Source organism: Periophthalmus magnuspinnatus, chromosome 11 (genome assembly GCF_009829125.3).
Source record: "Periophthalmus magnuspinnatus isolate fPerMag1 chromosome 11, fPerMag1.2.pri, whole genome shotgun sequence".
Taxonomy (NCBI): Eukaryota; Metazoa; Chordata; class Actinopteri; order Gobiiformes; family Gobiidae; genus Periophthalmus; species Periophthalmus magnuspinnatus.
Window position 1 is genome coordinate 13,058,169 of NC_047136.2, and position 14,863 is coordinate 13,073,031.

The 14,863-nt window shown below is 35.9% G+C and overlaps 1 protein-coding gene across 1 annotated transcript; it reads right to left on the reverse strand.

The window, feature by feature from the left end:
• Positions 1-511: 511 nt before the first annotated feature.
• Positions 512-14,396, reverse strand: eloa (elongin A). The gene is made up of 13 exons (XM_033975083.2): positions 14,288-14,396; positions 11,824-11,880; positions 11,142-11,254; positions 10,272-10,554; positions 9,505-9,766; positions 7,328-7,659; positions 6,759-6,870; positions 6,212-6,364; positions 4,785-4,882; positions 3,536-3,716; positions 2,548-2,674; positions 1,837-1,973; positions 512-1,299 (listed from the first exon to the last, which is right to left on the reverse strand). Exons 1-13 carry the CDS (start codon positions 14,357-14,359, stop codon positions 1,238-1,240), a joined length of 1,989 nt encoding a protein of 662 aa, XP_033830974.1. The 5' UTR covers positions 14,360-14,396; the 3' UTR covers positions 512-1,237.
• Between the last annotated feature and the right edge of the window lie 467 nt (positions 14,397-14,863).

Genomic DNA, 14,863 nt, shown 5'->3' on the forward strand with positions numbered 1-14,863 from the left:
TATTCAAAATAAAGTTACAGTTTAACAAAATCAGAATCAGAAGATTTTTATTGCCATTGTCAGTGAACACAACTCAAAAACTTGGAACTTTCTTCGGTGATAAAGTGCAACATAAAACAGTGAAGAATAATAATAATATACAAGTTAAAAAAAGATATGCTTAAAAAATAAAAAGGCGTATGAACAATAAGAGATAGGAATTTACAGGTATTAGCATTAACATAACAATTCCTACATAATCTGTTTATTATTGAATTTACACTATTCTTGAATCTACAGCGTGTTATTTACATATTTCAAAAGTATTTGCACAACTGACTACAAAGAGGGTTTGTGGGCTGGATTGTACGAGTACTAAAGGACTTTTATTCTGAAGTCAGAAGGGGTTTCATTTTTTTTTACCAACAATTGGTGAAAACTGTCGTGAAATGTTTATTGCACACTGAATATAAACCTTTTATTGCATTAAAACCAACTGTTCCATTAAACCTATGAATAACGACAAAACAAATTTCAGGGCAAAAGTCAATTTTTAATAAAAATTACCATTTAACATTTATTAAAATCTAATAAATTCCAAATTTTTAACCTACTTAACGTTGGGCCAGAGTGGCGCTCTTACAGATCCCCTTAAAATAAACACAGTCCATTTATCTGTGGATGTTTTGTTGTTCTTTTGAAAAAGTGTATAATTAACGAGACACACTCCACTAAATGACAAGACAACTGCAGTGTGTAGTCTGCTTATAAATTAAAAAATAAATTAAGTTTGTTTAAAAAAAAAAAAAAAAACAACCCAAAACACGGTTTTGAACAAGGAGTTAAAACTGGACAGCTTTATAAGTGGGAAAAGTTCCTATAGTTGTTCCTTATGTAGTGAATCAAATGGTACACTTAAAACCAAACATGGAAAAATGCCATAAAATGAGTCCTTCAAAAGGGGAATACAAGTATGTTTCCCAAAGAGAAAATATAATAAAATATCTTTGCCTTATGTCTTATCGGACTTATGTAAAACAGCGTGACAAAGTTCATCACAGTTTGAACCATCATACTTCCCCCTAAACAGAATCTCAACCATTTAAAAGAACAAAATGACTTCTCCACCAATAAGTTCATATGCTGACGATGGATAGACACAATGTTCTCCGAGTGTGCAAATGTCACTGCTAAATGAGATAAATTAAAAACACGTTAGTTAGTTGTAATTTGAGAAACTACAGGCAGTCTGTTCACACTACCGACGGGAGAATCGATTCTTGAAGGCTTTGATAGTTTTAGCCATCATGGGGGCGATTTCTGCAAAAGATCAAATAAAAAAGATCTAGTTAGCAAGTCCCATGTCCCAAATAGTTTTTGTTATACATTTAGTGGTAAGGGGGTACATTATGTTACATTAACTTTGAAGCAATATGAAGACAGATAAAATACATATTACAAGAAAGAAACGGTTTAGTCTCGGTTTAGCCTCGGTTTAACCTCGGTTTAGTCACGGTTTAGTCACGGTTTAGTCACGGTTTAGTCACGGTTTAGTCACGGTTTAGTCACGGTTTAGTCACGGTTTAGTCACGGTTTAGTCACGGTTTAGTCACGGTTTAGTCAAGGTTTAGTCAAGGTTTAGTCAAGGTTTAGTCAAGGTTTAGTCAAGGTTTAGTCCCGGTTTAAGCCTGGTTAACGTCTTGGAATTAAAGAGACAGTTGGAAACAACCATGATAAAACCCATTTTTAATCCTAACTCTAAATTCTAACATAAGATATGTTTATCCAGATTGTCATTTCAGTATCATACATATATTTAAAGTTGAACATGCAGTAGATAGGTCGAGGAAGACTTACTTTTGACTTGTGGTTTGTCCCGGGCAGCTGCAGAGGACCCTCCGCTCAGGGCAGAGGGTCGGGAGGAGGAGGAGCTGAGGGAGGAGGATGAGGGACCACTGGAGTCAGACTGAGCTGCTGTGAACACCGGACGAATTCTGGAGGAAATAAAAAAATAATAATCTTGACTAGAGACAGGTTTAGGAACATCAATACATTTAATTATTTGGCTTAAAAGTTAACTTCGCAACTTTTCTGGTGGAGGGTTAAATACGTGCATGTCTAAATGGGGATGTTATTGCTTTGCCAGGAACTTATTCATCTTGCAGTCACAGGTGTTTCTATTGCTAAACCACCATGAAAAACATGCATTCTCTCTTCAGATCTGACTTGTAACTTGGTTTCCATGGAGATAGTTTAATGGTATAGTGTCAAACATTCCAGGAAAAATAAATCACATAAGCACAGAGACAAGCAGGAGGCTGACCCCCCTTACATAGTGCATCTTTAGTATGGGCCATTAGCTATTATCTCAGCAGTCATCCTTCTGCCCATATTAGAGTGGTCAAAAACATACTAAAATGGCATAGGAATTAAATACTGTTGCCTCTTAATCTTAATGATGATATTACTTCATCATCCACTCTTCCACCTACACTAAGGTTGTTAAATAGTGATGCTGAAAGTGAAATAGCATAGAAAGAAAATATTATATTTGTAGACAGAACTGACTTGATGGGGGCTGCTGCTGTGGAAGAGGCAGACGAGCCACTTAAAGTACCAAATTTTTCTTGTCGCCGGCGAACATCACGTGGGGGTTTGGCAACTGAATTTACAAAAGCCATTTTAACCTGTCGACCTGTGGAAGACAAAACAACTCTTAACATTTGGCTGAACAATTTTGGAAAATTATCTGACAATTTGTAATTCTCATGTTTCAAGTTCAAGATTCAGTTCAGGACATTTTAAGCACACCGAGAGCTTAACATTTAAGAAAAGATTGCAATATATTCTTTAAAATGAATACAAGAATTACATGTTTTTCTGAATATAATTGCAAAGGTCTAAATTACAGGGGTTAACAGCTTACCCCATAGAGACAGAAAAAATAAGTTCAATTCTTCTTAACCATGAATCCTACCTTCTTACATTGTGGGAGCTTGAATAATTAGGATAATTTGTGAATTAATAAATTAATGTTCAATACATTCCTTGTGGATATAGGCCACAATATTTACTATATCAACACATCATTAAATAAATGATAACTGGAAAAATATATTTTGGGGCTCAATATTTATCATGTGTTAATTTATTTGCAATTGTGGGGAGAATTTGATTTCTTTTGTATGTAATACTTGAGCTGTAGTTGGTTTAATAAGTGGCTTTTATGACTAATTATTGTGCTATTAATTCACTCTATTACTCTTTACTTACTGTGTTAATGTGTCAGTGGCATAAAATACTTTCAATATTACAGCTTATTGCAATATTTCTTTATAACAATATATTGTGATTCAAAATGTGTTATTGTGACAGGCCTACATGGATGCACAGTCTGTCAGCAGAATTCACCCTATTCTGCTTTTGCATGGGGCCACAGCAAAATTTGACACAAATCAATCTACTTTATATCATATCATTTTAACAGCAAAACCTTCAGAGGCAAAAGTGGGCAAGGTGAAATAAGGTAAATAATTCAATAATTTCTCCCCAGTACCTTTGGGCTTGTTGGCGTGGGCAGAGGAGATGTTTTGTGTTAACATCTTGAGCCGCTCCTCCCTCTCATCGTGGAGTCTCAGGTACATTTCTCTCCAGGACTCGTACTCCTGCGGCTGCTCCCGTTTGAAATCCCTCCGACAGTGACGCATCCACAGCTCGTCCGAATCCTCCGTGAACCACTGAGAGAGGGGAGGAAACAAATCAGTGTAAAAAAAGAGTCAAAACCAGAAAGATTTAAGGTCGTCAAGGTCTTTTTCTCATCCTCTAAACATGCATAATCTCCAACCAAAATGTCATTCAGTTGATTGTTGCCAGTATATGTATTAAAGAAGACATATTGTGTTTGTGTTGGCGATATAGTTGTAATCTGTAACATTGGATCATTAGGTTATTATTTGCCCATTTTAAATTGCAATATTCATCTAAAATGAGACAACTCCACTGGTTTCCACATTAGAAAATTGCAGTGCCCAATGGGAGTTGGCTTTGCCATAAACGACTTCACAACAAAGAGCCATGCAGCTGTCTGCATCTCTCTGGATAACTGCGGATCACACAAGCGTGTAGCGGATTTTTTTTTTTCCCATTTGTACCAAAATGACAACATGACGCTGCCAAATCCTAGGTGTACCATCAATAAAAAAAATAAAATTCAAGAACGTAGTAAGTCAAAATCAGTGGGCATATGCTGGTGTCATAAAACGGAGATTAATTGACAATATGGGGTCTTGAAAATAAATGATTAAAGATTGCTCAAACATGCATGAATCACTCCAAAAAGAACTTCGAGGGGATAAATGATAAAGGGAAACAGCTATAACATGGTTAAAAGCTCTGAAAAGTAAATTTTGCATAATAGGTCTGTTTTAATCACTAATTTGTGAATTTTGTTCAATTTGTCAATGGCATAAAACTTTCTGATTCTGATTATCAAAATAATTTCAGGTTTTCAGAGCACTCCAATTGATCAAACATAAAATGTAAATCAGTCAATTGGTGCCATTATGTCTATTTGTCACAGGTGTTCTTTATATTTTGCATGTGCAATGAATTTTCAGTTCAAATTTTGTCACTTCAAACTGATTCATTTTATAGGTCAATAAATACTCAAAGATATTATATTTTTAGTAAACCAGCCATTGTCCCATAATAATCATGGACAATAAAAAAGCTTAAGACCCCTTGGTTGTTCTGTACAAGCACAGTGTTTTTATAAGAGTTATGTATTTAGTAGCTGTAGGCTTTACCTGGTTGCTCTGTTCAATGCGGTACAGCTGCTCAGGGGTGCACCGCTCCAAAACAGGCTCCAAGATTTCAAATGGAACTCCTCCCACCTCAGCAATAGCTTCAGGACAAAGACACAGCAAACAGTAAGAATGAAAAAACATTATATTAGCATAATTGTATAAATAAAAGTATTTTTTCAAGGTTTATACAAAAATACATTTTATGATTGGCTGAGAACAGAGCCAATGACACATACAGAGTAGTATGAGCAAAAGGTTTTGACCAAAAATAATTTTGACCAGTATTGACGTATGATGATACACAATACAGTGGTCCCTCATTTATTGCAGGGGTTACGTTCTAAAAATAAGGCGAAATCCGCAAGTAGTCAGCTTTATTTTTTACAAATATTATATATGGTTTAAGGCTGGAAAACCCCTCACCACACACTTTATACGCTTTTCTCAGACAGGCATTAACATTTTCTTACATTTCTCTCTCGTTTAAACATTCTCAAAGTTCAAACCTTTGTATATTATATCGCTCTTCCTCGATGATCACTTTAAATTTGTTGTTCACATGCCTCTGCTCCAGCGGTATCCACAGAGGTGACCTCCCCATGCAGAATAACACTTAAGTCCAAAGCGTTTTTGAAATTTGTAGGTGCAGAACGTTTTATCAACATTGTGGGTTTTGTCAGGGAGAAAACTTGCAAACATACAGCACTTCAGAGTCACACTGCAATCCAGCATTTATGTAAATGTAACCCTAATATATTGTTCTCTCCAGTCTCTTGAGGCTGTGGTTTGGCAGGTTACAGTTAGATTTAATATGATGTATTTTTTTGCTTAAATAGACCAACACGGCACGACAGTGAACAGCTCGTCTTTATTCAACAACTGAACTCATCTCATGCACGCCCTGTGTGCGTTCATTCTTGTTTTTTATCAGTGCCCTCCTCAAATACGCTGTACTGCGACAATAACTAGGAACTAATATTATCATGAAGAAAGTAAATAATGTATCCAACATAATATAATAAATAATATTCATTGTTAATAACCCAAATAAATGTTAACACATAAAATTATATACGTCAAATAAATCAAAGGTTGCATAAATTTGGCTGAACAAATTCTGTACTGTACAGGAGACACGGCATGGAGGAGAGTGAGTGACAGTGGTCTACAGTCCCTTAGCCAATCAGAACACAGAACACAATGCACATTCATACACTGTAAAAAAAAAAAAAACCTGCACAAAAAAAAAAAAAAAATTCCGAGTAACAGTGAGACCGCAAAAGGTGAACCACGATATAGCGAGGGACCACTGTACAACAAAAACAGCACAAATGACCATACAGGACTAAACCAGCTACCTGAAAAAGGAGCACCAAGCCACAGTTTAGGATATCATTATTCTCAAAATTAAGTGATGCATTACTCACAGTCAATATTGTTCTGCAGCACTCGGATGCACTGCTCATAAAGTGTCATCATTCGAGGCAAATATGAGGATTTGGAGCCAGAGAAAACCACCATTTTGGAGTTTAACCTTTTCCCTGTGAAGCCGGCATCCTCCTCGTCAGTACAAACAGCAACTGAAAAAAACAAAAACAAACAAATATTAGCAATTTATTAATTAAACATAGCCTAGAACAGAACACTGAATATACATTTTACATTTTTTTTTTAAAAAGAGCAAAAGAAAATAATATTTGATTCATTCAGTAATTATAAGTTGCAGTCCTAGAGCAAAGACCACAATTTTGATTTGATCACAATTCATATACATCAAGTAGCTTTAAATAGGCTTTAAGAGGTTAATAAAACCAGCTACTTTATTAGAGAATTCATACTTCTCTCTGACTGGTTAAATCCATTGAACAGGCTGTATTGAACAGAAAAGCACTGAAGGACAATATCAAGCAAATAAATAGCGATCACCATTCAATTTTAATCATAACTTTGTCCTGTCCTGCTTTGTTGCGTTACCTTTCCGTCTCAGGGGGGGCAGTGGTGTGACATCGATGGAGGGCAGGGGTCTGTAGTTCGGCTGAATTGCAGGAAGAGGGATGTCGGGGAGAACTGGGACAGGCTCAATCACCTGCAAAATAATTTACAATTTAGTTTAGATTTTGTCAAGTTAACTCCCAGGCACGATCTTTATGTCTTAAACTAGATCCCACAGAATATTAAAAGCAGTATTTTTCATTAAGTAATTTACTATGCTATTAAGCCACACACTGCCTGCCAGAATTAAGCAAAATGTGATTTTGCTTAGCTATTTCCAAACTATTATTCTTTCAAAAATAGTTTTTTTTAAATTAATTTTTAGACTACTCTAAGTAGTAGTCATAAATATATTAAAAAATAGTCAGTCTTCCTCACACACCACCAAATTAGGCCTAAATTGGGACAAAACCTAAACTAAGCCTGAACTAGACTGGGACTAATCAGGACTAAATTGGGTCTATCATTATACAGCAGTCCCAAATATATATATCTGCACATGCAAACACAAGACAAAATACAAACGTGAAGGGGGAATATTTAGTTGTTACCTTTTTGCGTTTTTCTGGGACTGGTCCTGAACTCGAACTGGACTTGGAGCTTGAGTGAGTTCGTTTACTGCTGCCGTTGGATTTGCTCACTTTAGACGATGAGGATGATGACTGTGATGATGAAGGGGCCGAAGGTCGTGAGGAAGATGAGGAGGAGGAAGAGTGGACCGATCGGCTGTGAGAGGAGACTGAGACAGAGGAGGGAGGAGGCTTTTTCTTCTTTTTGATTGAACTGGGAGCGTCGTACGTGAGGAAAGATTCAAAAGACATGGTCGGAGTCTCATACACCTCATCTTCGTTTGTGGGAGAGTCCTTTGGAGCTTTTGTTCGGACTGAAATGGAAAAAGAGAAATTTAGACAAGGGATTTCAAATTTCAAATTACATCATCATTGTATATGTAGGACTGTGTGCAATAAATAGTCTAAACATAAAATTAACCTTGATTAAAATTAGGTGTATTATTGGGATTTTGTTTTAATTTTCTCTGCACAAAGGGGGAACTTTTTATATTCAATTTAAATGCTTATGTTTTTAAAGTATGTAAGCATTTCAACTGTAGAGCATTGAATAATTAACACCCAGAACTCATTATTGTGCTAAATATTGCAGCTTAGTTTTTTATGCAGTTAATTCAGAAAAGGGTTAAATGAGATTATCGTTCTTTGGGGTTATTGTATCAGTTGCATAAAATAGAAGTCATTTGTGATATAGTCAGTAAAAATGTATTATGCTATTTTGAACACAGGACAAAAAAAGTCTGTGCTGAAGTTACCCCAGAGTTAAGCAGAAATGTGCAATTGGCATTGTGTAATCTGACTTCTGCTCTGTGTTATTGTGACATGAGAAAAAAAGCTGTTCATGTTTGTTTCAAACTCTAAATTTCAAAAGAACTACAACAGGACAAAGCTATAGTTAACCACAGCATACTGAGTAAAAAAGTCATATTAACCCTGCCACACACTACAGTATAATTTGTTTCTCCTTTACTTCAGGTAGACGTGACACAATGTAGGATGCTTGTATGCATTTTTTAAGCCGCAGCGCTCCTCGTGTGTGGTGTCTGAGCGACTCTGAGCTGCTCTATCATATCACATCGGGGTGACGTTGCTGCAGATAAGCAATAGCAGCTCTACTTCCTGTGTCATTTAACAGCAGCCTTCTGTGCATTAAAAAAGCACTTATCTGAACTACTGAACAATATTTCACAAATAATTATGCCACAGTTTTGACTTGCATCTGATCTTTGAGTCTAGAATAAAACAACTCACTTTGAGACTCTAGGCAAGACTGAAGTTATAGTTTTTGGCCAACAGAAACAAAAAGATAGTGTCATCAGCTACCTCCAGTCTCTCTCTCTAAAAACCTTCAAATCAGACTAGAAATCTAGGACTAATAATGCACTCAGACTTGAACTTTAACAGCCACATCAAATCAATAACATCTACAGCTTTTTACCATCTAAAAACAATGCAAAAAGCAAAGGTATATTGTCTAAACCAGATTTAGAGAGATTTATCCATGTGTTTGTCTCCAGCAGACTACAGTAACTGTCTGCTCACGCCCTCTCCAAATCAAGACAGCTGCAGTACATCCAGAACACCGCTACTTGGGTCCTGACTAAAACCAGGAAGTACCAGCACATATGTCCTGTGCTCAGGTTTCTGCAATGGCTCCTGTGACTCAGAGAAAAGGCAGCTCTACTTGTGTCTCTCCATCTCTCCGACATGTTAGTGCCATATGAACCATCTCACACACCGAGCACCTTAGAGACCGGACTCCTACTGGTGCCCAGAGTCAGAACTAAACATGGGGAATCAACATTTATGTATTAAGTATTAGCTGCAGGTAAAATCTGGAACAATCTTCCCGACGATGTGAAACAGGCTTCAGTGCATGGTCTCTTTGCTGCCATATCCTGCTGAAGTCTTTGGGCTTAGAGATTAAAAAATGTATCCAAATACCAATCTTTTTTAACTGTGAAATAAGTTCAGTTCTACTGTATCTTATCTGTGTAGATAAGCAGATGATTTGTTGCCATTTTGCCTTTTTATATAAAATCAGGTGAAGTTGTATTATTATTATTAATCATTGAAATATATTAACCCCATACATTATCTCTTCCTGTGGTGATGGTTTTGTTTGTTTTGTCATTTATTTTTGGTAATTTAAAACTCACCATTGTCTCCTTTGCTCTTCTTGTCCTCCCTCTTGGCCTCCTGAGAGGGTTTCTTGTGTTTTAATGCCTTCTGTTCTGGACTATGGTGGCTCTCCCACCTCTCCATCTCTCTTTTCTTCCCTTCTCTACGGTCACTGCTGCCGGGGTGGCGCTCCTCTGTTCTGTTCCGGTTCTGGTGGTGGTTTTTGTGGATTTCTTTGCTGGGTTTGCTGCTCTGTTTTGGGTCTTTTCTAGGAGGTGGGGGTGCAGGTGGAGGGCTGGGCTGTGAGTAAAGAAAAATAAAATAACTAAAATTGTACAATCAATAAATACACATATCTGCTTCCCGTGTGTTGCACATTGTCACACATCGAAAAGGGGCAGGTGGAAACCATAGCACCACAGTTTTCAAGTGGAAGTCAGTGGACGTTTCTTTTATTAAATTATTTTCAATCAATATTGTAATTTAAAATTGTTCAAAATATATAATGTTACAAAAGTGTCATAGGTATTACATAGATAAAAGCATAATATGACTTCATGAGTTGTAATTTCTGACTGAAAACTCCTGAGAAATGTCAAAAACATCAACGACTGACATATAAAATTAGCAACCAACTTGCAGCAGCGCATGCCACCCATCTCACTCCAGCTGCCCACCAAATCAGATCTAATTATCCATAGTATCAGACCTTAAAACCTAACACAACCCACTCCCAGTATAAAAACTCTTTCCACGCATAATCACAGAAAGGAATCAACTACTGACAACTGACAACATTACTGACCTCTGGCTGTGGGCTGTCATACTCATCAGACTGGTAACTATTTCTTTGTGGAGAGCTGTATTGAGGAGAGTAGTTTGGGTTGTAGCTCTCCTCCTCTTCCTCATGGTCGTCTCGGTGGTACGAAGGTTCAGGAGAGGGTTCAGGAGAGGGTTCAGGAGAAGGTTCAGGAGAGGGTTCAGGAGAGGGTTCAGGAGAGGGTTCAGGAGAGGGTTCCCGGACTCGTTTGTGCCCCCGTTCTTCAACTCTGTGGGACTGGGGTTTGGGGTGGTGACTGTTGGAGGGTCTAAATTGTAAGGAAAAAAAATATGACAAATTAGACCTGAGACAAATTAGAAAAGTTATTCATTCATTATCAAAACCAATACAATTAATTTCAGAGATTAATAATAAAAATCATAAGCTACTGACTATTAGAAAATGTGTTTAGACTGCAGTCAAGAAGAGATAGTATAATGTAACTTATCATCATTAAGGCAGATTAAGTGCACACATATTAAGGTGTATCAAATGACAGCAACATATAAAAGTGGATTATGTTCTGGTTCTTTCTAGTTTGTGCTTAGAATAGACTAAATGTGTAAATAACCTCAAACAATAAATTTTAAAAAGTCCAAATTGGCCTAAATTGGAGGATAAATCTTAAATTAAACATGAACAATTAAACTGTTAACAACAAACAGGGAAATTCCAGGATGTGAGGGACCCTAAACACACCAAATGACAACAAACTAGCTACTTCTACTTCACATTTAGTTGACAGCAGTTAAGTACTGACATAAAATTCACATGTTTCAGCCTGTATTTGCCCTTAAGAGAAATACAGATTTTTTAAAATGTTTTTTAAAGAGTGTCTTAAGTGCTTAAGTGTACCTGTCTGAAGACTGAGGAACCAGTTTCTTCCATTTAGCCACAAGGTTTTTGGCCAACTCTCCAACTATGTCATGTTTCCTCAAAGAATTCACTGCTTTGCCCACTCCGGTTTCCTGAAAAAAAAAAGTTTGTAAAAAATACATATTTAGTTTGAACAGGGTTTCCCTTCAGAAGGTCTTTCGCAGTCACGCTTGAAGTTGTTAAACATTTCTAAAATCAGATACTAATCAACATTAAAACTAGTATCGGCACTAGATACTTATTTGAGCAAGTATTGATACTAAAAAAATCACATCCACAGGACAGAAATTAACCTTTCCCGAATAGCTTTAGAAATGATCTTGATTTGTATCTGAACAAGGATAAGACCACACAGACTAGTATACATCCACAAACCACTATGGAATTTATCTGTACAACTGAGTCTATGCGCCACATGGTAATATAAAAGACAATATTATGATTTAATGTTGAAATCTAAATGTCTAAATAAATATAGTGTTTTTATTATCACTGTGATATCAGAATCAGTATCAAGTGACAGTTCAGATTTGTGGAAACCGATACCGCTCACAGTAAGGATACATGTTTTTCAAGGTATTTTAGAGCAATAATTAAATGAGTAATTGAATTGAGTAATTGTATAAATGAAAAATGTAGTGCATATGGTGGCAATACTGACCACCAGGATTTCGACAGTCATAGGAAGCTCCCCCAGTCTTCTGAGAGCCTTTACCAACTGGAAACAGAAAACAAAAGCAAATTGCAAAAAGAAACAATAAATATATTATTGTATTTAGGAACAATATTTGTTAATAGGGTTGAACAATAGAGACAAGGATTGTGTTATCATATATTCTAAAATTTCCAGTTAGCCTAATATTAAAGCAATGGAGATTTAAAGATGTGAAATACTAAAGTTACTGTTCATTCGAAAGTATTCTGAAATTATATTCTGAAACATGCTTTAAAAAAAAATCTTTTGTTTTTTTTGCTAATGCATCTCTGTGGATGTTAATGATGCAGATAACCCACATCTCAAGCTCTGATTAAAAATATATATGATTGTGATTTTTTTTTTTTTTTTTTTTTTTCTAAATTTGGAATTGTAAGTTTTCTCATTTCAGTTCACAGTGTAAATGTTAAACACACGCAGGAGTATGAACATTTGAGAAAAAAAACTAAACTAAACTGGAAAAACAGGTTTTACATAAAAGCCCATGGAAAAAAATGCTTTTGCATCAAACATTACATGATCTAGCCAGCATTCTTGTTGTTGTTGGGGTTTTTTTAAATTTCCAGCCATTCATATAACCATTTCAACTGATCTTGCGGCCATGTTTTCGACAATACAACTCCCACATATATATTTAATGAACATTTTCATAACTGTAATAGAGGAGTTATCGTAATATTGCAGTCAATTCTAATATTGCAATCTATTTTCTACAGAGCAATAGATAAAGTGGTGAACACTGGTCAGTAAAAGGATGTGGTTTGGAGAAGACTTTGGACGAAGACATGTTTTGGGTGAAATAGCAGTGATTAAATGTCTGTTATTTATGCTTAATATTACAAAATAAAAAGCAAATAAAAAATCAGGATATCAATATGAGGGGGAGGAATGATGAATTATTCTTATATCACCAACCCCTAATTGTTACACTCCTAGTTGTGAACCAATACAACGTGTTGAGTCCACACATGTCTGGATAATGCCACTGAAAGTAATATAGAAATGTTCCCTTGGTGACACAAGACTAGAGCTTTTATTGTTCGCTGTGGTTTACTCATTTAGCTTGAAGATGTTGGTAAAATTTATCTGTCACAGGATATTCTTATATCAGAAAAGCATGTTTGAAGATCACAAAAATCTGAAAAAGTCTTAAAATTCATGTTAAGACCACTTTCAAAGTATCGTTTCAATGACTTTTCTAATTTTAGTGCACACCTCTTCTATGCTGTGATATGACCCAAATGAGGCTTACACTCACACTATTCCATACTATTCCTTACAAATGAATATGTGTCAAGCTTAAAAATCCAATACAATCAAACCACAGAAACAAAATTTCTAAAATAAATAAAGGTTTATAGCTTATTCTCAAGGCCTGCACAAATGTATTGTTTAGTTTACATATTTGAAGGTGCAATATGGTCTATCATGACGAGAGTATAAGCTGAAAAACAAAACATATTTGACGCTATTTATTTAATCAATTATACAGTAAATACGCAAGTTTATTAATTGTTTTTATCAGCATTAAAATGAATGGGCATTGTCTAATTCACATAACGGTGCCTGTTAGCTCCACTGCTAATCCTGGCCCTCAAAGCCTTTATTTTGCTTTGACAAAATGTATCGCTGTCGTTTTAGTTTTGGTTTAATAAATTGTAAGCGAGAGCATACTGGTGAAGAGTTTGTGGTTTTAACAAATCATAAAAAGAGTGAAATTAATTGATTATTTTTGCTAAAACAAGTTAAAGCTCCGTAAATGCGATGACGTTTCACTAGAGGCCTTCAGGAGCCAGTGTAAACGATAGGAAATTTTAGAAACGTTAAGATCCGTTAGAAAAACGTTTGGGCTGGTGTGGCTTGTAACTAGAGTTACATTACCAAGCTATTACCATGTTAAAAACTATTACAGAGACTTGTGTAACGTTGATTCACCCACTCTGATACAACACAACTGTCCCATGTATTTCAAGTGAATTACTTGCATGAACTTACTTTTGCACTATGACATTAAGAGAGTTATTTGATGACTTTTTTATTTGTATTTTTTAAATCTTGAAACCACACAGTTTATTTTAATTATAATATAAATAAGGGAAAAGACAAATACGATTAACTGTCAACGTCTAGGTTAATTTCGCTTTATAATAGTTATTTTCCATCTTGGTTCCTTAATACGATAACGTGCACTTTTGATTAAATTTAACCTGGTATTTCTGACAAAAGTTTATTTTTTTTATAGAGTTGAAATACGTAGAACACAGAACGCAGTGTGTATATCGGAGGCGACTTTACTCAATCTGCGTGGCTTTCCTTGGGCCTTCCCCGGAACAAAGCCTCGGGTTTCGGGAGGACACTACAGACAGAGGACCCCACTCCCCGGTGTCGATGGGTGTCATCGAGGCCCTACCTTTCGGGGCTCTTGGTTCTCCTGGAGCCGGGACTGGAGCCTGTCCACTGTTTCGAGCAGGTCCTCCGCCATGTTTACTGATAGTACCTTGACTCTACCGGAAGCTGCTTCATTCGAGCGATACCAACTTCCGCCAAGTCCCGAAAATCCCCAAAACATATTCCATGAGACTGCTATAAAACTGAGGTAAATGATGAGTTTATGTGTCTTTTATGTGACATTAGCGCGTTGTTTAAGTGGAAAGACGGATTATGAAAATACCACATGGTGAGAAATTCCATTTAACACACAGACAAAAAATAAATAAATAAAAGATAAATAAGCAGATAATTAGGCTATAATACTTTTAACGTAAACAAAGTGCAATTTGATAATTTTAATGTTTTTTGTTTATTGATTTTTTTTTTTTTTTGTTATATTTTTAATGTGAAAGGTAGTCATGAACGTGAGTTGACGTCACTGCACAGCTGAAACACCTGCTTGACTAGACACATAATTCTAAAGTATACCCTAGTAATCCCACTATAATAAAGTTATACCCCTTCTATCTTTAAAATTATAGGCAATGACCTACTA

What these genes read in the sequence shown, in the direction of transcription:
- eloa (XM_033975083.2), bottom strand. Translation starts at nt 14,359, where the DNA reads ATGGCGGAGGACCTGCTCGAAACAGTGGACAGGCTCCAGTCCCGGCTC. An exon ending in CCACGCCAACAAGCCCAAAG is followed by an intron (nt 2,675 to 3,535) that starts GTACTGGGGAGA and finishes TGTCTTCCACAG; the next exon opens with GTCGACAGGTTAAAATGGCT. An exon ending in GGACAAACCACAAGTCAAAA is followed by an intron (nt 1,300 to 1,836) that starts GTAAGTCTTCCT and finishes GATCTTTTGCAG; the next exon opens with AAATCGCCCCCATGATGGCT.